The sequence below is a fragment of the Corvus brachyrhynchos genome, unplaced genomic scaffold (genome assembly GCF_000691975.1).
Source record: "Corvus brachyrhynchos isolate BGI_N302 unplaced genomic scaffold, ASM69197v1 scaffold633, whole genome shotgun sequence".
In the NCBI taxonomy this organism is placed as follows: domain Eukaryota; kingdom Metazoa; phylum Chordata; class Aves; order Passeriformes; family Corvidae; genus Corvus; species Corvus brachyrhynchos.
Window position 1 is genome coordinate 2,579,263 of NW_008237435.1, and position 24,430 is coordinate 2,603,692.

Below are 24,430 nucleotides of genomic sequence, written 5' to 3' on the forward strand. Positions count from 1 at the left end.
TCTACAGTTTTAGACATTGGTCTATTCAAAGCTAAATGGGAAGTGGAAAGAGTCAGATTGTGTCAGCTGCCTCCAAAGTGGCTCTAACTGATTAATCTTAGGGAGCGTTTCTATTTCTCAGCTTGTTCTCTTCTTGTTAGGTTGCTATGATTTTTAAAGTGGATATTCTAGTGATGGTGCCATGGCCCATATTAGAAGTATACTTGTTAACCTGACACAGTGTCCATCATTGTTTTGCACCTTGCTGGCTTTTGAGATACTCTTTTTCCCTTATTGTCTTCATCCTTTTCTCAAAATGGTTTTTAGGTTTGGTTCTGTTTTTGTTTTTTTTTTGCTGTCACCAAGCAACACATACTCCTTATCTTCATCTGAGAAAAGGAAAAGGACAAAAAACTTGTGTTTTCCTGGGAAGTGGGTGCACAAAGTAAAATCTGCTAGTCCACTTTGGTAATTCTGTCAGCAGTTCTAGAAAATCTAGTCTGAAAATCTGGCTCTAACTCATGGTAACTTTGTCAAATCCAGGTTTTTATTGTTCAGGACCATTATCACAAAAATATTTTTCATATTGTTATAAAATAATCACCCTCACCAGACCAAGTTATGTGTCATCATGGGCCAGAATTGTGCCAAAGATGAATGTGCAGTTAGTTTTTTAAAGGCATAAAGTCTTATTGCAAAAACAACTGAATATACACTTCTAAAGACAGACTAAACTGCTGTGAGCACTGTTTATTTCAACAAGTAGAAGTAGTTTGCAACCCTTGAGCAATAAAGACACTAAATTGCTCTTTTTGATGTTGATTTGTTGCACAAGGTTCTTCAGTTGAGGACAATTAGATGTTCTGGTAACTGGGTGTTCACATAAAATTCACAGCTGGTACAGACTGACTTTAAGCCTCTGTAAGGGACACTGCAAAACACTGAGACCTTCAAGGTGGTCATTAACAGCATCTCAGGGTCTAGACATACGATCAGAATATTTGCAGTTACTTCTTTGAACTGATTAAAGGTTTGATACCTATTTACACATAGAAGATACTTCTGTTTGTTGTGATAGCAAATTTAAAAGGCTTTTCCTTTTAAGAAAAATTCAAATGACTGCATACTCTGAAATGCAATATTGTTTTGGAACAGGCATTTCCATTAACAAATATATCTCCCATATAGAAAATGTCCAAATTGCACAAACAGTACAGTATACCTGTACTTCTGTTGAGTGCCACAAAAACCCTGACATAAACAATGCAAACAGGTTGAAGACCTAATGAAGCTATTACTATTGCTCTCTCATGTTTTATATGTAGTTTATCACCTCACATTGGGAATCCTGCACTTAAACATGCTCGTTATTTAAATGCATTAACTTTTAGGTCGTTCCAGATCTTTCTGATTGCTTTTCCACTGTCAAGACCTGTTAGAACACCTTGACAACAGTCAAAAACTTGCATTATCTATTGCTAAAACAACAGTCATTAAAATAACGCTATACTTGCATGAAGTGCCATGAGATTCAGGTTAAAAATAAGATTTTATTACAGTTGTTCTGTTTATTTTTAGTATTATGCAGAATACTTGTAGGAGAAAACTTAATGAACATCCTGAAACTCTTCAGTGATTCTACACTGACATGGTCAAATTAAGATGGCTCAGTGGTCACACAGTGGGTTGGCTCGGCATTTCTTCCAAGGCTGATGAGATTAAATCAGTGAGAACTTAATTTACAGTTTTATTATTTAGAAGTTTTAGTAAAGAGGTTTTTTCTTTGAAATAAATACTAAAATTCTGAATTGCACATGAAGGTCTAATTACTTACAAAAGCACAGTCAATTATAACGATCTTGTAAAGCCACTGAAAGCAACAAGTGTTATAGCTGCTACTGAGATTTGTCAAGGAAACTTTTTTGTAGGTTCTAGGAATGAGAACAAGGAAGGCTGAAATGCAGATTGGCAATTGTTTCCCATGTCAAGCTAGCTGGGCTGGTAGCTGAAAAAAGTAGTAGATCTGTTGCTTTAATAATACTATATAATTTAGTATAATGTTATCCTGATCTATTTTATATGCAAATATATACTTGGAATAGTTTATCTGTTATCTTTATATCATTTCTCACAGTATATACTTCAAAGATTCCTAAGTTGTGGTATGTTAGAGATTCAGTTTATTACAATTTGAAGGCAAGTTATAAATGTATGCGTAAAACTGAATTCATTAAAAGAATTAAAGACATTTGGAAGATGTAACCATTGCATGCAGTTTTAATCTGGGTTTTGAAATGGTTTTAGTACTTGGGAAAGTGATGACAAGTTACTTTACAAAAGCTTAATTTTCTACTGAGGATTTTTATCATATTATCTTACAATGATTGAGTAGAGATTTTGTGAATGTCCAGAAGAGATGAAAAATTGTGATTTTAGCATGAAGTTGTATTCATGTAAATCTTAAGTGGATGTTCCTACTGAGGATTCGGGACTTGTGTTTCAAGCATTTTGAAAACATTCATTCAGTTTTTTATTTATAACATAAAAGTAATTTGGAATGGTGGTGTTACCTGGTCATTGAAGTGTAAGCTCTCCTGCTGTTTGCAGTCCATGTTAAGTTTCTTGGAAAGAGTAGTGGTCGTATATGTGGCAGATGTGTTCATAATGTACACAGATGTGTACAAGCAAGTCAGTTCTGAGTTGCATGTGCTTAATTTAAAAGGCTTGTGTTAGGCAAGTGTAAAGACCATTGGGAATAAATGTTCCTTTATATGCCAGACAGCCAAGGAGCTATAAAGCCATTTGATGGTACTTAAGAAATATGCTCAATAAAACAGTGTCTGATTGATTTTAGGATCCTATCTTATTTTAAGAAGCAACTTCAGCACTTAAGACATTAATTTCTGTCGTATAAGTACTGCTGAAAATGTTTTCTCATATCTGAAGACAACAAAATTCTGGCAGCAAATAAAGAAATCTGAATTTTCTTCTTCCTTAGTTGAAAATCAATTGAACTGTTTCACATCAATCCCATTTGATTTTATTCCAACAGTAGTCCTTTTCCTTCACTCTTGTCACCAGTCTGACTCCCCTCATTATGGTAGTGGGTTTTTTCTCCTTATTTTTTTGATTGCTTTGTCTCTCTTTTGCTGGGTTTTATTTCAGGGTTGTGTGGGGGGTTTTTGTTTTTTTGGGTTTTTTTCTTCTTCTTTAGAGTATAAAGCAGGTTATAAAAATTAAACCCTTGCCCTTAGTTTGCAGCTCTTTTTATCTATCATGTTGGCCCCAGTCTCAGCAGACAAATAACTTGTCTTTTAAAGCAGAGAGTATTTGTCACATTTCACTGTTTGAACAACTCCTCCTTCAGCCTTTGAAACTTCCTTTTCTTCATTATCTAGTTGTGCTTTTAGCCTCCTGTCTGAATATCAGCAATGCAGTAGGTACAGAGGATACTGAAGATCACCTTAAGCTTCTTCAGCAGTTTGTCCAGCTAAGTCTCTTCTGACCTCTTTGGTTGGAGTGCTGAGGAATGTGTCCTGACATAAGTACAAGACATGGATTTGGTTTTTTTTCAAGTCTCCTGAGTTCCTTTTATTAAACTCCAGGTCTCCATCTCTTATTTCTCTCCTTCTATTCTCCAAGGCTTTCTGTTTTCTGTAGCCTTTTTTTAAGATGGCGTCCACCGGTCCTACTTAGGTTCACATGCAGTTGGATATAATCTACTGTGGTAAAGTATCCTCCAAGTAAAAAAATATTTTATATCACTTCAATTTTCCTGCAGAGTCCAGTTTTCATGTGTTACCAGTTTGTGAAGAGGTTTTGTGTTCTGTAGATCAGCTTTTCAGTGGTTCAGGAGGGGATATTGGGGTGGCAATTGTCAGTCTAGCTGTTAAGGTACACTTCTGAGTTCACAGATCTTGTTTTTGGAATAGCCTTAAAAGACAGACCTTGGACAGAATAAATCACCATGTAGTGTTGGGAGAGGGAGAAGTGCTTGATGAAGAGAGACATGCATGGAAACCTGTATGAACTTTAAAAGAAGGCTTGTTGTTAATCATATTTATCTTCTTTTTCTGGTTTCACATTCGATAGCAAAACCAGTTTTTGCTTCCCTGTAGCAGTACTATGTAATCACAGGGGCACTCCAGCAGATAGTCTATTGTTGCCTCCAGCACCAGTATGCAAGTAAAATCACTTGCTAAAAGAAAACAGCATGGTCTTAACACTGTAATGAGGTGTTGCTTTGGCTGCTGCTACTTTGAATTTATCAGATCTGAATTTAGATTCATATTTCACAAGGTATTTAAGCAACTGCCTAACTTTAAGCAGATGAGTAATCCCTGTTAAGTCAGTGGAACTACTTAAAGGTTTAATGTTATGTGCATAAATATCTTGAAAAATCAGGATATTAAGGCAAGAGAGCATATGCAGACTTGTTTTTTGTTTGTTGGTTTTTGTTTTGCAAATATTTTACTGGGTCAATTTTGCTGTAATTATATTTTAATATTAATAATATTTGAGATGGGATATTCAAATTTTATGCCAAATTTTGATTTTTTTTCTTTCTGACGGAATTATACATGGGTATCACTGTTTGTATATACTGTATTTTCAGTCTGATAGGATTTTAAGACTGAATTAAGTGTCACAGGAATTTGTGCTTGAAGTCAAGGAATTTATGCAGAGCATTTACCAAAAAAATAAAAATCTATTACTGAATTTGCTTTGCTGTCTCCCCTACCTACAGCTGAGAGTGATGTACTGAAAGTGTCTTTGATCTTCCTCTGTACATTGTAAAGTTTTCTGGCTAAATACTCAGTTTATGTTGACTTTACTACTTGCATGACTCCAGAGAACTACTGAGTCACTGAAGAATTTAAACTGATTTTAGGTAATACTGCAGACCAGCAGTTTCTTTTCTGGGTCTGATGTAAAGTAGTCATTGGCCAGCAGACCCATCAAGTGGGAAACTTTCTGGGGGTTTCTTATTTTACTGGAGTTGTGTGTCATGCAGAATACTTGACTTAGACCTTATCTACACGTTAGTTAAGGCATTTTAACTAGACTATTATTTTCCTGTGGACACAGTGTTATAATGTAATTATTATTACTTAGTAAATAAATAGCTGAGAACACTTTGTGATACACTTGTCCACACTGGGATTGAACTATTAAGAGAGTGGGATTGTTCAGCATGGAGTAGAGAAGGCTCTGAAGAGACCTTATTGCAGCCTTTCAATACAGAAAGGGGACTTAAAGGAAAGAAGAGAGAGACTTCTTACTGAAGCCTGTAGTGCCAGAACAAGAGGCAGTGGTTTAAGCTGAAAGAGGACAGATTTAGATTGGATATAAGGAGAAGTTTTTTATTGTGAATGCAATGAAGTACTGGGGCAGGTTGCCCAGAGAAGCTGTGGATACACCACCCCTAGAAGTGTTTAAAGCTGGATGGGATGGGCCTTTGAGCAACCTGGTCTAGTGAAAGATGTCCTGGAGGGGTTTTCAGCCACTGGGAGCTGGCAGAAGGGGGTTCTACCCCTCGCGTGCCGACACAAAGACGCCTGGAGGTCAACGCTGAAACCCCAATGGAAGGTGGCACTCAGTGCCCAACACACAGTGAAAAAGGGGCAGAGCTCCTCACCCAAAAGGGGCTGTATCTTTCTGTTGGTGTTTTGCAGGCACACAGGCGAAGGCAAAGAAGTAAAGAGAGGGGACTCTCCGTAACTATTCCACACAGGTTTATTCCTCCGACATGACACAGATGAAGAGGCCAATTGGTGGGAGGGTCCAGGGATCTTATACTGGGTACGGAATAGGTGGGGAAAGGGATCTCAGCCAATGGGATAGAGACAAGCAGGTGGGATTGACAGGAAGGGAACCAATGGGAACAACACATAGGAGGGACTCAGGGAAGGATCCAATGGGGCGTCGAGGAACAAGGAACTTTCTAGAACTAATAGATATTAAAGAAAGAAAATGAATATACATAACTTCATATGTAAAACAAGGCGACAAAATATTAACCAATCTGGGGAAAATATGCAAAAGGCAAAACAAGGGAATCATGGGTTCTCACCATGACTGCAAGTTACATGCTAAACTCGGGTTGCTGACCACCACAGCTGTTTGTCTGAGGTCTCTTCAGGACAAAGAGTAGCTGCAGCGTCTTGCACTGCTACAATGTCCCTGCCCATGGCAGGAGGGGTGGACTAAGTGGTCTTTAAAGCTCTCTTCCAACCCAAGCTAGTCAGTGATTCTACGATTCCCTTGCTTCAAGAAAACAGATAGTAATAATCATCAAGTGTGCAGGCTGCAAACTAACCTGTGAAAAATAAGTCAGCTGTTGAAAAGCCCTGGTTTCACCATCCCTGCCCTCCTCCTGATCATGAGTTTCCATGACCTCCCTTACTGTGACAGTAGCATTTGTGCAGCTGTGTGATGAGCCTGAGCAGTGCTTTTGAGTTGGCCTATTGGAGAGAGGATCTGTCTCTCCATGGGTCTTTGGTGGGGCCCCACTCCTGCTCAGGTCCAAGTGTGCCGGCAAAGACAGATCCTCTCCCACAAGACAGCTATCTTGGCATTGTTGGGCGTTACAGGGTGTCACATGAGGGCTTAACAAGACATTCCTCTTAACCATGGGATTCAACTTAATCAGTGATGGATACTTCCATGCCAGAGATAAGTTGCTTGAAGTTTTAGACAGAAAAACTAAGCTTTGACTTCAAGTTATAGGTCAAAGTTAAAGAGAAATTAAATGTTACTCTTAGCTGTTGAGGTACTGGTCTTTTTCAGGTAGAAATAGTCATTACTGGCAGATGCTACAGGAAAACTTTCTTGTTTGTTTTTGCATCCTACTTATATTTGCTCTTCTTTGATCTTTGTTTTCTTTCATAACTTCTAAATGACCAAGAGAAAAAAAAATTCAAGCTAGCAGAGTGTGGCTGTTTATACTGTATAGCTGCAAAGATGATTGCAATGTCAGAGGTTGTGATCAGTAACATCAGTGCTGGGGAATGCTATAAAGGACTGAGCTGCTTCTCCTATATTTAACCTTCTTTGGGGGGTATGTGTCAAGTGTTCCTTCTTTGTTCTTTACAGGAATATCTTCATTAAAGTTTTTGTTTAGTTACTTTAATATGTAATGGTCTATGTACTTCTGGGATGGTAGTAAAAATGTCTTGCATAAGAGACATGGAGACATCTCTTCCTGAAATTTTGGGTTTTAGAGGCTGCCTCTTTGGTAAGGGTATTGTTCTCAGACTGCATTTAAATTGTCACTGGGTGCTTTAAACTTCAAAACTTCACAGGTTTATTCAGGGTTTCTTTTGCAGTTTATCATGTAATCTCTTATGAACTGTAAATATCATAAATTCCTTTAGCATTTTATTTGAGGGGAAAATAAAATACAGAAATATAGACTGACATCCATCCCTTCACAGTATGAACTAAGCTTTTGAGTCTAGTGTTTCTCACCGGCTGTTCTGTTTTTAGAGGTGTCTGGTCAGAAACAAAGGCTGAGTTTAGGCGCTAAAAAAAAATGCTGAGCTTAGGTGTTAAAGAACAAATTGGGGCCTTCTGACTTGAGTCTTAATGATAGTGTTTGTAGTCCCTTGTTGCTGGATGGTTGCAGTGTAAAAGGTGCTGACTGTAGAACACCAGATCTTTCTGTGTGCTTTAGATTAGTGAATGCAATGTCTTAATCTCAGCAGCACATAAAGCAAGTAAATGAAGGAGACTTCATGTTACCTTGGCTCTCTGTCTGCAGCTTAATTTATGGAATAGCAAATTAATTCACTGTGAATAGTGATGATACTTCAGTCAAAAAAGGATCATCTATTTTAAGGAATCTAGCTTTTGTTACTCAGCTTTTATGTTTTATTTTTAAAGACTGCAGCTTGAAAAGCAATAATATAATATTTACTCACAATAGGGTGCAATGCCTTTCATACCACGTTTGAATCCTGGAAACCTGTGAATTCACAGCGCACTGAAGAAGCATTGATCAAAGGCTGCTCTGTGTTCAAACTAGAACCACAATAATTGCATCTCTTCTAAGTCATGCATTTTGTTATTGCTGTAAAAGATTCTGTGTATGGACAGTTAGTTAGAAATAGGGGTCCTTGAATGTGGAATCACCAAGGATATGAAAAACAATAAGTCAGCTATTACTCTTTCAGCTTTCCGTTTCTTTTATGAAAACCCACAGTGGGCAACTGGGGGAAAATCACAGACTGAAGACTGAAGGATGACATGGCAAGTGATCAGTTGCTTGCTCTGTCGTGAACACTGTTGAGCTAATAGTGAATGCCCTCAGACAAACAACTAGAGAGTCAATACATACATGCCTTCTGTTTCCTTTCATCATTACAGGGTGTTGGCACATCTCTGTGTATTTCACAAGACAAGGGGTACTCTTAATACATTTGCTACACACTTAAACACACTCATACTCTCTTAAAAAAATCTTTCCCTTCTTTAACTTGCAAAAGATCAGAGCAAATGTCAGAAAGAGGAGACAGAGAAGTCCATAAATTTAAGTTCTGCTAAAGTGGATAACTCCATAAACCATAAATCCATAAAGTAGGTACTCCATAATTGGAGATGCTTCAGATATCCCCATGTTATCTGAATAAGTATCCTCATGCCCCTTCGGATGAAGCAGCCATGTTGTATCTCCCTTCACTGAGGCCCAAGTCACCTCAGAGCAGAAGTGTGTGTCCCTGCACCTTGCTTTGCTCACTGGCACAAAACAAAATGGAGCTCCATGGTGTACCTGCCACAGAGGACTACAGCACACAAAGGCAGGATACAGCCTAACAGCTGGAATTTGTGACCAACTCATATGGAAGGTGCAGATTGTTAGTGGAAAGTTGACTGAAATCTGGAGCAGCTTAATGAAGAAATTGGTAGGTTCTGTCAGCCTTCCCAAAGAAGTCTGAATGTTCTTCAGAATATTCAGCAGAAGTTCTTGTCATGATGCAGGAGTTGGTGAAACATTTGGGGATGTGTAACAGAGAGCTGGCTAGACAGTTAGAACGGTTCCTTGTCATCTTGAGATGTGTGATCATGAAGAGCACTAGCCTTATACTGGTACTTTTTCTCCTGAGGCACAATTTCCTAGAAAGACTTGGAGCAACCTGCAATTCCCATGATTCTTCTGATGGAGATGTCATCCAGAGACAAATTAGGTGTGCGCCTATATTCAACACTGAAGAGGAAGTGTGTTTAAATATAACATTTAATCTACTTGGAAATGAAAAAAAAAAAAAAAAAGAAGAGGAAGAGATATCAAGGTTGTAATGTCTAAATATAGGCTGGAAAATTTAGAGGGACCCTCATTTAGGTTTTTCTTGGTTTGTTTGTCTTGATGTTTGGTGGAAAAATATCAAGGTATTTTGTGCCAATAACATAAAATTCTTCCTGTCTTGCTTCTTTTGTATAAGACCTTTCACCATCTTGAGTTGAAGGAAATATTTGAATGGTTGGGGGAGGGGGGGGTTTCTATCTTTAGTTGTTTCTTTATATCCTCATTGACTTTTCTGAATGCAATGCTCCCTGTTACTAATTGTCAAAAGTGGAGTTTTATGTGGAATGGTTTTTCTTTGTATTTTCAAATTTTCCCGCATTTTTTGTAGGGTTTTCTTTTTAAGCCTGTACTGTTTTCTCTTCTTTTCAGTAATTGTCCTGGGTTTTGTTTTTCACATCTTCCCACTCATGCTGTCTCTTGCCTTTGGTGTGGCTTTAGCCATAATTTTAGGACCAACAACACCATACCTGTGACAGTTTTATTCCATTCACTATCATCCCTCTGATATGGTTTTTACTCTTTGTTGCTGCAGTAAGAAATCATCACATAGTTTAGGGAATGTGACAAAAGTTGCTAATGAACCGTTGAGTGTTGCACTGATGAAAATCAAGGATTACTGTGATTACTGTTGAGCTTGAAAGTTGAGCCACCATCTGTCTATCTGCAAGAGGTGCTGATTTTATGTGAACATTGTAGTATGGATTGTCAGGCCATTGTAGTTAATGTTCAAAATATAATTTTGTGTTTGCAGTTGGCAGATAAATATATAAAAATATAAATATGCCCAGTAAGCTTTTTTCCCCTTACTTTTTAATCAATGATACAGGCAGAGAAGCCAGTCTGTAAAACCTTTACTAAATATAAATGAGGGAGGATATTGGCTTTCTCGGGGTCATTGTGAATTATGGTGCAAGAATACTCTTCCTTTCCCTGAGCTATGTGATGGTCATGGGCATTGCCATTCTTTCTTTCTTTGAAGCTCAGACAAGGAGCATATATCCTTTATCTCAAGGGCTTGAGTGCTTTCCAGAGGAAGGGGTATGGTTTCTTCTGTTGTTTTTTGTGGGGATTTTTGTTGGGTTAGTTGGTTGGTTTATTTAATAAGGACTTTGGCCCAGGTCTGCAAATAGCTTAGAATTTTGAAACCTAGCTCGAAGCCCAGTATCCTTAAGTGTTTAGGCTGATGAGAGCGTGCAATACTGTGGAAATAACAGCTGTTATGTAGAAGGTCTCACCTGTTGGTGCTCTAATGGGTAAAATGTAAAATGAGGAGCAGGCAGCCATGTTCCTTTTTGCAAGCAAATAAGTAAATTGCAGACTGGAGGGAAACGTTCTGCATTATTGCTTCTGATGTAATGCGCAGGCTTGGCTGCAGACCTGCGTTACCGGCCTTCGTGCCAAGGAGGGACACGGCTGGAGGCAGACCATAATCTTCAACATTTCCTGGTCAAAGCCACATTTGTTCATCATATTCAGGGTGACGATTGCCCAACGGGGGCCACTCACTCCCACCCTGTGCCGTGTCAGGAGTTTGGGGCTGGGAAGAGCAGCAAGACTACAGAGCTGGCTGGGCAGCACCCACTGGCACAACATGGAGCATCCTTTCCACTGAGCTCTTAGCTGCCCATGGTTAGGGGAACTGTTAAAACAGCTCAAAGTTTCTTCTCAGAAGAGAACTGATAAAACTTACTGAGAAAATAGAGAAAATAATACCATTAGTGTTTAATAATTTTTCTGTTTATGGATTATACTGATATGTTTCAGACTGGGTGCTGATCCCCGCTTCATGAATCTGAATTAGAGAAGCAGAGATGGTAGCGCCTAATTAATTAAGTTTTAAGTATGGTTCAGTCTATTGAAGGGAGCCCATTTGTACCTATCAGTGCTATTAGCAGACATTTTAAAATGTCTGCTAATTAGTATGTGACAGAACAAATTAATGCAATTGAGGTTAAAAGTGACTTTGTCTGGATGTAAATCTTAGCAACGAGATAAGCCAAGATTTTCTAGGGTAATGAAAAAAGATCTCTTAATTTTAGAGAATATTTTAAACAATGCATGTTAATAATCATTACCTTTCTTCTCACAGCCATGCTGTATTCATAATGTACTTGAAGTAACATAGCCACTGTTGAAATATATGAAATTAATCTTAAACACAATTTCATAAAGGACTTGGATTAAAAAATCCCTTTAAATAACTAACGTGCAGAAATAAACAGTTTCTTTTAAGATGGTTTTGTTTTTCCATCTGCTTTCTTTGCAGTAATAGGAAAGTTTCTCTTTCTAAATTGCCTTGAAAATTTGGCTGAAGTCTGTGATGGTGGGTTAGACAATTAAGAAGAGGGGCCCAAGCTTCTATTTCTGAACACTGGGCTGTTATAGAAGAAAACTTTACTTGTCCTTAATGATTTAGAGCTTTTTTGCAAAAGATTTATCTACCATAATCTGGACTATTAGAAGCAGTAGGAGCCCTGTAATCCATGTTGACATGGACACGTTTAATTAAACCTGTTTCTGTTCTTCCTTAGCTGTCTTCAATTATTTGTGCTCCATTTTGGCCCACGCTTTATTATGGAAACTGCTTTTCATGGGCTTATAGGGAGTCCGTGATCCATCATATTTCTTTTTTGTGGACCACATTTAGGTCTCTTGAAAACTTATGCAGTTGTCAATGGCAGTTTATAAAAGCAAAAAGATCTTTGCCTGTTGTTGTGGATGATCTGGTGTGTCAGAAAGATTTATTATCAGCATCCTAAAATAAGACAGATATTTTGTAATCATGGCGATGTGGCATTCGAAGAAAGGGAGTCAGTCATCTGTTTCCTTTTAACAGCTGGTTGAGTACAGAAAAGTAAGGCTTCAAGAAACAGAGTCTGGCTAGATTAATATTCCTTTCTAGTATGTTATTTTGGCCTAAGTTTTGGAAACCTATAAGCTTAATTAGCTTGGCAACTGCATTACAGATTCTAGTCTAAAGAGTGCTAACCCTTATATCTTTATTTTCAAAATCTTGCCTGTGTTTTTACATGTCAAAGAACCAATTGGAGGGCTGTTAACATTTATAAAAGCAATATATTATTTCTGAGACCATGGTGGAGCCCTGTTTTGAATGAAATTATCAGATTCTGCCATGTTTCTTGTCTTTGAAAACATTAGCTCAGCCAAAATATTAAAGAACATTGGGCTCCTACCATTTAGATATTCACATTAATACTGTTTTGAGAGATGAATTATCAAAATAAGATGAGGTTACTCATTAGGTAAATATCTAACACTTATAAAATTGCAAATGCCAAAAAATACAGTAAAATTTTCTGTCCTAATTCAGTACATACCAAAAAAAATAATTACTTTGTTAAACTGAGTGATGCCAAATATTTGTATCTAATATTTCAGTGCAGAGGTCAGTTAGCTTGGCTCTTTCTTTTGAAATGCAGCCATATTAATGTAACAGATTTTAAGTCAATGGTGATGGATATGTGGTGTTTGTTATCATGCACAGTTGAGTAGTTTACGTGAGTGTTTTGAAATCATCTAAATAGCAACAGATGCAAAATCGTTTCCTGGATGTGTTTGTGTATACAGCCACAGATACATATATTTGAATCTGCTTATCTGATTCTAGCACAGAATAATAAGTGACTGATTAAATTGAGGGTATTTTGGGGTAAGGCACTGATAGCCAATGTACTTAATCTAACACATGTACTCCTTTATTGTTGGAGTACTGTATTCTAGGCCTGTATTAAATACTGTAAATTACACTATAATCAATCAGATATTTGTTATTATACTGGTTACTAGACATTCTTAGGAAATGTAAATGCAAAACCAGAGCTCCAAACCCCTGTATTTAAAAACGCATTTTAAAACCAGTGAAAATTATAAATTCTCAGCATCATCCTGGATTTAGGCCTTTTGATAAGGAAATTCCATGGACAGGGCACCTTTGATGATTTATTTACTTTGATGATTTATTTATTTAGATATTTCTCTAATCGGTCAGTATAGACTGGAAAGATAATGTTGGTGGTCTTTTTGGGGAAAAGAGACAGAATAACTTTAAAACATAGGAATCTATAAATGTACATTTAATTTTTCTGTTTGCGAGTTAAGCGCAACCTTTCATTTCATATAAAAACATGTGTTGAACATACTCAAATATTTCAGTAAACTAAGACCTGTCTAAAAATTTCCCCAGAGTGAAACTATACCTAGTTATATTCTTTTCCACCTTTTTGAAAATATAGTGGAAAGGGTTAATATTGCAGCATGTCCGGGGATTCCATAGGTGATGGTCATGAAGGAAGCTTAATTCCATGTTCCAGAGATGAAAAACAACTTTCCACTCACAATGTGGTAGTTTCACACATCACCACAAGTTGTAAATGAGGCATGGGGTGAGAAATAGTTTCTGGATTCAGGGTTCCATTTAGTCTTAGTTTAGATTTCACTTAAAGGGTAGTATAGCAGTTGTCTGTCTGTGTCTTTACTGATAAATAAAAGTACTAGAAATAATATCACCAAAGAAATTATTTTGATTGCTGTGTTGTGTCATATTTTTATGGTGTGCTGGGGTTGGATCAAGCCATTGAAGATCTGGGGTCCTGGATTTGAGTCTTCACTTGAGTCTTCACTTGAGCAGCAGCAGCAAGAAGGTTGTAATTCTGGGTTTTACTTCAGTCCCCAGTTCTTAACTTACCAGAGGCTAGTGACCTTCTGAGGTGATATCAAGTAAGAATAATCTCTTGCCCACTGCATTAAGTAGAAAAATCCGCGGATGGTAGGTACAAAGTTCTGTAAATAATGCTGTTTCTGTAAATAACATCACTTTTATAACAGCTGTCACTGTTATATCCAAGAGTTAGCAATCTTCAGAGAAGTTATTTAAGTGTGTTTATGGATGGGATTCTGCCTCAGTGCTCTGAGTGGTGCCACATGCCAGGAATGCAGCACTGCGATACCCCAGCTTATGGGGCTTGGAGACAACTGGATCCTGGGGCCAGAGCAGGAAGGAGTGGGCACTGCAACTGCTGCCCCTGTCTTCTTCCTCACTTTCAGGAAGCAGACCATTGAGTTTTGTAGTAATGAGAAGGAAAAGAAGTCATAGGTGTTGATGACAGCAAAGACGGCAAAATGAGAGGGAGAAAGAAACCAAGGAAAAGGTAGTAAAATGCTTATTGAAATATTTAGCAAAAAATGCATACAGAGATAATAGGCACCTTTCTCTCCAGCAGTTAAATATTATTCTTGGTAAGTTGAATTTCATTATTTTTGTCCTTGTTCCAGTTTAACTGAGCTGGGGGCAATTATTTCTCAGGCAGTACTTCTTACACAAGGTGTATTGAGTGACAAAAATGCTGACTTGTACAAGAAAAGAAGGATGGCAAAATGTCAAAGTTATTAAGAGACAAAACTAGTATTAATTTTAGGTATTATTACTTCCATTTGTTGCTATTCCTAAATCCATCCTGGGTTTTCAGTGCTCGTTTTCTTTTCACTGTCCATGAAAATTTTATATGCTGGCTACTGTTACTGACTTTTCTAAGAGCAGGACTTCACTCAAAGCTTGAAAAGCTCCATGAATGTTTACCTCTATTTGAAGGTTTTGTGAGAATGTGAAGCTTTCCATAGAGTTAGTGCCTTAGTGATGCTTTTTTACCATGGGAAGGGTGCCTCAGTGATGCTTTTTTACCATGGGAAGGTGGGGCAGGTATGTATACGATAGGAGAGCAGCTGCACCAGTTAGAGCAGCTTGCACTGGAAAAAAGACATCGCAGTGTTGTAAGTGCTGCGACTCCTGAGCGAGTAATTTCGCTTACAGCTTTCCAAGGGTTTTTAGCTTAAGCCCTAGGGTCATTTTCATGTAAGTGTGCTTCCACCAGCAATAGTAAATGTGAAGCTAAACCATGTGGGTGTGATGAGCAGAGCAGAACATGGGGAGATGAGTTGGGCAGGCGAGCATGCAGTGGGAGTGCAGCCCTTTTCAAGCAAAGGGGGAGCAGGGCTGACAGGAGGGCTGGGTCAGGGAGGTGGGCAAAGCTGTGCTCGCAGTGAATAAACGTGCTGAGAAAAAGTGCAGCTGTGCTTTTTTAATATGCACTGCAGGAGATTTCAGCAGCCTGATGATATATCATGCATTAATGTTGAAAAGATAAACACATTTGGAGAGCACAGGAAGGCCTTGTGTTTTTATGCTAGCAGAATGCTTCCTAATGAATAAGAACGTGCTGCTGGCTTCACAGAGCCATATGGCAGCTTTTCTAATTTTAGTTCGGTGCAGATGCATAATTCTCCCTTGTTTTACCTCCTAAAACCTTCCTGAGATGTTGCATAGTTTTTCCTGTAAGACTTGATCTATAGTTTCTGGGGGAAAATATGGATTCAGGAATCTAAGAGCTGCTTTGCTCTGGACAGATGTGTGCTGTGTGATGAAAGAGCAACCTCACTATATAATCACTTCCCTAAAATAGTAGCTAACTTTATTCACAAGGATGGGATAAGCTGGTCTTAAAATTGATTGCTGAAATAGTTGCTGTTTCTTAGGCACTGGTGTTTTGAAAAATTGCTTGCTTTCAGGGAATAAAAACAACTTGTATTGAGGCAATGGGAACTGGGTGAGAACGTGCAGGGGGATATCAAGTTTCATGTGAGCCATGGATCGTAGTGCTTTGAATTACACAGCTACAAGGCAGAGCTGCTTTCCCTGTGGTTAACCAAGCATCAAAATAACTTGCACGTTCTTCACTGCTTTACTTCATCAGGTGTAGTGATCCAAAACTACTCACATTACCGAATACAATTTTTTGGTTTTTTCTCTTCTGTGTTTTATTCAAGTTGATAAATTTAAAGGCATTTTCTGTATGGCCCTATTCATGTTAAAAACCTCCTGTCCCATTACCACAGTCAATGTAATTACTTAGCAGTAGTTACACACAGATGTTATTACATCCAATATTTGAAATGTTATTTAATCTAATACTCAAAACTGTAAGGTTAGCTAAAATATAGCCTTTGCTAAGTATACTTTCTGCTCTATGTTAGCATTAGTTTTTAATAGTGTATCTACCCTTATCTTTGGACAGTTAGATACTTCTGCTGTTTTCTTGGTTGTTTAGATGTTATTTTTGCACAGCAATTCAGAAGGATCATGCAGGGCAAACAGAAATATGAATGAGGCAAGACAAAAGTAGTTGGCTAATACATACAAAAAATGGAGAAGATAAGTTGTTTTCAAGGCAGTTCCAGTGTAAAATTAAATTGCATGTTTAAACTTTGTATAGCATTTACATTCACTTTCAAGTGATGTTGCTGCTACTGTTACAAGGATCTTGATTTGTATGGGGTTTTTTAAGGTGCAGAGTTGAGCTTTCTAGTGTCACTTATTACAAATATCTTTGTTTATATTTTTTAATCTATTGTACAAATAAGGGTATGTGATTTGAGGTAAGTGTGGCATTTCAATAGCAATTCCAGAAAATTACAAAGAGCGGGGAGTATATATCTGGGAAACTGTTTTAAACAGTATTGGATAATTAACTTGAATTTACCTGTTACAGGGGGTTATTTTGCTTGACTTTTTTCTTTGGTGGTTTTTAGAGCATGGGTTCTTCCCTGTCCAGGGAACCCAGATCCTTCACCAGCATCTATTTTTTGCTCTTTTTGTTCTGTGAAGACCCTTAAATGTTGCTCCATTGAAAAATGAGCTAAATCTGCATTGATGCCAATTTTCTCTTTTGAATTATGCTGCTTCTTTTTGAAATTCCTGCAGAGGCTAATTTTTACCCTTTTAATTCAAAAATGCATTTTGTTTTTGCAGAGAGCACAAAGGGGAAAATATTTCTGTAGCAGATTTCCTTAAGGAAGTTGGAGCAGAACGCAGACAAAGAGAGCTTTTTTAGTGGTTCAGCTGGTCCTGCCTGCCCACCTGTAGGAAAGTAATGTTTGAAACACAACCAAGAGAAGGTGATGCCCATCAATAACACTTCAGAGTCTGCTGTCAGAAATGCAGGGAGGACTGACATAGCTTGAATTGGGAGACTGGAAAACCAAGAAGGCTTGCTAAGTTAAAATGTAGCAGGAGACTTCCAGCTATTGCTTTTGGCTTCTCTTTCTCTGACTTACGAATTTCTGTTAAACTAATGTGATTTCACAACGGTTTGCTTTCCGAATCTGGAATAAGCTTTGAATAAAGCTTGAGGCTTCCCACTCATAAGTTTGTCAGAAAATATTTTTGAGGGCTTTTTTTCCTTCTTTATTCTGTATGTTACATGTAGAAAAGTAAATACAGTTTATGATCACTAGGAAGATGTCCAATTGAAAATATTAATATGTATTTTAGTATAATACTGCTTATGCAATTGTAAACATACCCCCAGTTTAAAGTCTAAATTACACACATCACTAAAATACTACATCATTGGATATATATATTCTTTGTAGTATCTCTCTCAGGGGTACTTGTATTTTATTTAAATTTTTTTCTCTCTCTAGGCTAAACTCTTAATTGAGTGGAGCTAATAATTATTTCATGTGCATGAAGTTTATACCACTGTAATTCAGATAAAATATGCTGGATCTCGGGTAGCCATATTCATAAGGATGGGACCAGTTTCTAATTTAATACTCCTTCTCCAGTGCAGAATTCCCTGTATGGAGATGAAGGCATGGGAAGTCCCTTTCCATCCTGCTCACTTCCTCTGGCAGCAAAGGGCTGTATTTCTCTTTCCACACTCTTTCTCTGCTGCCCTTTGGCCACTATGCCTGTAGGACACCTGGTAACACTTGCTGACATTTAACAGGGGCGTCGCTGTTCTAGGAGGGGGCATCACTGGGACGTGTGAGGTCAGGGAACCAGCTCCCACTCCCCATGTGGCTGCAGTGGAAAAATCAAGTGGATGTGGTTAGTCACAGGGTAATACCAACGATTCTCATGGAGCTGGAAAAACAGGGTTCTGAGAGGCTTTGCAAGGTTGGGCCTTTACAGCTATTTTCCTAAGCCCTGACATTCAAAAATGATTGATCTAGTGTAGAAATTATAAACTCTCTGTGCTTTAAATTTCTTTGTAGGGCCCCCAGTGAACTTGAAAAAGATTGGAGTAAAAGTAAAAAAGGGAAAGTAAACTTTACAGTTTTGCACCACTACTTAACACCAGAAGCTGAAACTGTTAAGAAAAATCAAGAACACTGACTTGTGATAATGCATAAGTGTTGTCAGAATTAGAAATTCGTGTATCAATGATTGGTTTTTTTCCAGCCTTCCTGCAACAAATTTTTGTTGTCAATTGGCCCCACGTGCAATATCGCTGAGGGAAAGATTTGCATTTCAAGACATTCCCCATGACTGACTGTCAAGACGACACTGCTGACAGGATTTGCACTTACTGTTCTTTGTATGTGCTGATAGAGTCTACACAAGGGGCTTTCTAGATCAATCAAAAATGGATAATTCATTGCATAGCTGAACATTATTAGTAGCTGCAGTTTATAACAATGACGTAAATTACAGCTGGTCCTACTCAGAACCTGAGGCCTTGGTTTCCTATACAATGCCAATTGAATTTAAGTGTGGCATGTGGCCTGGATGCGTAACCTCTTCTAAGCTCTCCAGCTACTTGAATTCTTACACAATTAAGTTACAGATCCAATTATGAAGTCCATAATTTTGGAGCACTTGTTATTTATAATGCTTTTCAGAGTGCCTAGCCAAATGTCGTGAGCAGTGTAGTGTACATTGTCACCATCTTTGGGAAAAGCAGGTAGGTAACGTTTGAGTATAAATAGCGTTTTCATATTTTCTCCATTCATTTTTCCATGAGAAAGCACTGAGTTTATTGATCCCACAAAGATGTTGGGCCCTCTGAGGAAAAGCGTGTCAAAGGGAAAAGAAAATGAAGAAGTCAAATGATTGTGAGGGACAGCTGGTGATGAAACAGAAGCAGTCAGGGATCAAACAGTCAAAATGGAGAAACAGGGGAGCAGAGAGGAAACCAGCTGCTTTCAGGAACTGGATGTGAGGTTTGAGAGATCCTTAGTCTGACCTGGTATTGCAGTTTCTGTGTTGATTACTATTATAGTAATTAAAAATGTCTTCTTTTTCCTTTGTATAAAACCTCATCAGTGTGCATAAAAGAAAACAGTTGTTTTTATAGATGTTATGGGTGGTTTGTATAAACTCCATGGTTATAAGAGTGAAAAAAATCATCAGCAAATACTTCGTATTATGTGAAAAGTAACCAGGAAAAGTAGTCTTTAAACTGGTGACGTGAGGAAACTGTAATTAATGTGCTTGCACACCATTGTTGGATCATATCTGCAGCCCCTCCATTTCTGGCTCATAGAGAATAATCCCATGTTCTCCCATAATCAAGACGGTATCAATGGCTGAAGCAGTGGTAGAATGAGAGCAGGAAGCTGGTATCCCTGTCCATTATAATATTTTGCAGTGTGAAAACAGAGATCACTTTATGCTACCAGGAACAGATGGGAAACAGATATCATCACTGGCTTTATTAAAAGCTCAACTCTATTTTTAGAATTCTTCTAGAATTTTTAGAACATGTTTTCAGTTTTGTATCATCATATGGTGCCAACTCTGCTGTGTTGTAGCATGGGAAGGATTGTTCAATTGTTTTTCTGTTACACCTAATTTCTGCTTTTTGCTGAAACAAGAAGGGTAAGGAAAAAAATAAAATCCCACCCCTAATCTAAACCAGAAATACTAATTTAACATCCTGGTGAGTTTAAGTGGCAGAGGAAACATTAGTAGTTATTTCTAGTGAATTTATTTCTATCAGATTATGCTAATCAGAATGATTTAAAATTACTCCATTAGTTGCAACAATCCATCTTCAGAGCGATTTTGTGTTAAGTCATTATTCACAATGTTGTTATATAGTGTATAACACCTAAGAAGACAGCTAAAATTTTTGTGGCTCTTTTCATGAAAGCAAGAAACCATATAAATCTAGGATGAGACAGGCCGAGTGAGCAAAGCCTTATTGCCAGCGGGTGATTGCTGATAGGAGAACACCCAGGGCTTCACAAATGCAGTTCCTTTACTCTATGTCTGAGCAGCATGTATTCACACTGACCTTAAAACCTACGCCAAGGAAAGTTCAGAAGAACTTCACCTGCACTATTGCAGATCTACAGACAGTGGAAAATACTGCACATTTGGATACATTTCAATTTGTATGAATGATGCTTTAATTTCCACTAAAGGTGATTTTCCAAAGGCCCTTTGCTCCATCCGCACATGGTACTTTCAGTAATTCCTACAATGGATGTTCTTCTGCTTTATTGTTGTAGAAGGCATAAATTCTTGTTATCATTATTTCAGTGTGCTTTCATGTTTATTAAAACAATCTATTGCATCATACTAAAAATAAGAAATTTCTAATTATTTTTAATATTCTAGGTTGCAGGATGGCCCTAGCTTTTACATAACTGCTGCGTGAAAAATAATAAAAGAATGTTTTGAGTATAGAACTAACAACACAAAGTAACTTGTTTCATTAATTTACAATGTACAATAGGCATTAGAATGTGTATTTTACATAGTATTTTTATTACTTTTATTAATTCATCTTTAAACAAGAATATCGTTCTTGGAATAGAAAAACTAATGCAGTTCATTACTTGATAGGAATTATAAACCCACTAGGTTTGAAAGTTCTGTGAATATGCCTTACATTTGGAGTTGGGTATAATCTGTGACGCTGTATACAACATATTATAACATATTGTAACATATGGCATTATGTTCCAGAAACCTGAAATCATTATTTTCTTGCCTGTAATTTTCAAATACAGCACTTGAACTTTTATGCAGTTCTAATAACACATTGGTAAATAAGGTGGTATGAAAATTACGTGATAGTAAGAACGTGGGTGGAGGCATGGGAACAGAACTGAGACCGCTGTTTCTCGGTACTGAAACTGTAGATTGTGGACTTATGTTTTTCCTTCTAAATATAGCAGTCATGGAAAAGCTCTGCAGGTGTAAGCTTTCCATGCTCTTTTAGATCAGTCTTCTACTACACCTTGATCCTGGTTTTTGCTCACTGCGCCTTTATAACAAGCCCTTGTCTTTGCCCACTGTTAGGCTCTATAGTTTAGTAAAACGTCTAGCAGAGAAACATCAGAAATTATTTTATTTGTGTCATAAGACCTGAAAACTGAGAAGCAAATAGCTATGAGATGCAATAGCTATGCATCTGTTGAATCATTATGGGAGACTGTCTAATCTCACTTTCAGAACTGCTGCACTGTAAGCGTTTCACAGTTCTTCTCAGTACTCTGTGGCCTCTTGGTGTATCAGCGAAAGATCAGTCTGCTGTCGCTTAACACATCGTTTTCTCTCTTGCAGAAAAAGCAGCAGCAGCTAATGAAGATGAAGTGCAAAAAGCAGATGTATCGTCCACAGGTCAGAGTGTCATCGACAAGGATGCACTTGGACCAATGATGCTTGAGGTAAAGAGCACAAAATCCCTTTATTTAGGGCTGTTCTGCTCCTCCTAGGGCAAATGAAATGAACAGGTGTAGGCAGAGGTTGCCGTAAAGGAATGTTCAAGAGAGACAAGCCCTCCTGGCTACTTGGAATTATGTCATTAAAGAGCAGGCAGCATATTTATTTCTCTTGCATTCAGTGATGAAACTCTCTTTAACTTGAAGTAGGGAGAGGCAGAGAGAATTATGCTTCTTCTTAACACAGACAACTTGAGGAGCTTCAGCTGGTAGTAAGTCTTGGGTGTCTGCTTGTTTTTTGTTGTTATGTCTGTTGTTATTTGTTCTGAACCACAACAGCTGTGGAAGACCTGTTGCACCTAAACATTGACTTATATATACTGTAATATACAAGTGAATAATATTCCTCTAAAATTGCATGTCATTGCTATACTGCTTTAATATTTTATCATTTCAGCTCTTGAAGCAGGACTCTTCCCTCTAGAATATGAAAGTAATCTAAGAGAGATTTTCAAGATGTGTATTTCAGTTTGTTCAGTTAAGATTTCTGTCTGATTTTAGCTGTTATTTTGATACCCCAAAAGGCAGTATGATTCAAGCCTAGCTTCCAAATGTGTTAGCAGTAATGTTGGGTAGGTGTGTTATCAGGGATCCTTATGTCATGTGCTGCTGTCCTTTGGCACTACTGCTTTATCTGCTTAAGCTCACTTGCAAACTGTTTATTCCTGTTCTGGCTGTGGACTTTATCCATAAGGAAGAATAAATGTTACATTAGATAACATAGAACACAAACTCTGAATCAATCTAAAGGAACCAGCTTTGGCAGAAGCATAATTATTCTGTTATTTCTGAATGCATGCTTAACAGTTTTAAGTATTTGCATTATTTTTCATAATTGGTCGAATGAGGGCATAGTTTTCTATACTGCGTATGAAATAAAGGCTCCAAATTCACACTGCAAAACATCAAATTAGACAGGTTGGAGACATTGTTCTCTGAAAAGTGGGGGTAACAAATTAATTGATTAAATTTAATATTTATTATACATACTCACTGAATTGAATGTTGTTGTTTTTGCTATCAAGCAAGGTTATGCATTCATCTCTTACACTGGTATGTTAAAATTTATCTTTAATTTCCTATTAATTGTAAGGGCCTGTTTTAATCACAGGGAAAATAAGAACAAGATGATATTTTTCCTAGCTTATCCTGTTTGATTGGCTGTTGCAGCAAACATGACATGTAAAATCACCCATCTATTCTGGTGTTGCATTTAATTTAGTTTAGTTTTCCTTTGCATTTTAACAATGAAACATTGTGGAACTTAATTAATGAACCGTGGTCCTTTTGCACCAGGAAACTTAAAAAGGACTGAAAGTGGTTATGTATTTGCTGTGGAAAGGCTACAGGTACTTCCTTTGTGTCTTTATCGCCTTAAGGAAATGCAATTAAGTTATTTCATCTTTACAGAACCCCTTTATACAATCTCTTAAAAAAAACTACCCTTTTTCATTGCCAAATAAGAATAAAAATGGCAATGCTGATGAACAGTTTATTGGTTGATTTGGTTTAGAAATGTAATTGTATGTTTTTATTAAAGAATAAAACTAAAGAAATCTCAAAATAATGAGTGTTTCCTGCGGAAGAAAGTGAGTAAAATTCATCAGGCAGCTGCCTCTGAGGAATATTTTAACATATTTCTTGCTTAAAGCGTAAAGTAGATAGGCAGAAAGTGTGGAAAAATAGTCAAGAGGGAGATGACAACATGTCAAAGAACACAAATGTATTTTCTGTTCCAATATATAATCTAAAATATCTGTTTTCTTGATTTCTCGTCCATCATATTGTCCCTTATTTGTTCATCCATTTTCCCAATAGCTCTGAAGAAAAGTTTTTGATTGTGGTGGCTTACATCTGGGGACAGAATTAAGAAATTATTGCAAAAGTGGAAGCTTCTAAAATATTCAAGTGTCTTGGTGCACTAACTTCCTCAAAAGCCTGCTGCTGCTCACCTGCAGGATTATTTTCTTAATAGAATAGAAAGAAATGGGAGACTGAATACAGGGCCTTTATTACTCTAAGTCCAGATGGGCACATCTGTGATCAACTCAAGGAACAGCTGTGAGGGAACAGCACAGAGAGCACTTCTTTGCCAAAGAAGTTGCCACTCTAGGAAACAGTAGGGAAAACTGAAGATTATTGTGGGATGCCAGTAACTCTCATAATCTCTTGCTTGCCATCTCCACCTTTGAAAATTTTCTCCTTAGGACTCCAATAAACATCTGTGATGGCTTTGGTTTTGCAACCCTTATGAATTGATGTATGGACAGCTGCCAAGCAGGATGGTTCAGCCAAACCCACATCCTTCTGCCAGCTCTAAATACCATGGCTTCTATGGTTGGCCAGCTGGGGAGTGATGTGGCTAGCATCGCTTTTTTCTTTACTTAGTTTTCAGACAGCTCAGCTTTCTGGTCCAGCTGTTCATAGCCTCACACAGTACAGGTTGCTGTTGTGATGTAGGAAGTACTAAATTAAACAGGCCATGCTTACACTGGCTTCAAGTAGTGGTGAAATGCAGCCTAAGACACTAATCCATAGCAGAGATGCTGATAGAAAGTTATACTAGAGCCTTGGTTTATTAATTAATTTGTAAATATTTTTAGTTTAAATAAATAC

At 37.6% G+C, this 24,430-nt stretch overlaps 1 protein-coding gene across 3 annotated transcripts in view; it reads left to right on the forward strand.

The window, feature by feature from the left end:
- Window positions 1-24,430, forward strand: part of NCOA2 (nuclear receptor coactivator 2) — a 180,607-nt gene that overhangs the window by 106,026 nt on the left and 50,151 nt on the right. For all 3 annotated transcript variants that reach the window (XR_001861071.1, XR_001861072.1, XM_017731233.1), the window contains one exon: window positions 21,657-21,760. Coding sequence is in view for 1 of the 3 variants with exons in the window: in XM_017731233.1 (XP_017586722.1) it covers window positions 21,657-21,760 (104 nt within the window). In the remaining 2 variants the exon portion in view is untranslated. The remainder of the gene's footprint in view (window positions 1-21,656; window positions 21,761-24,430) is intronic.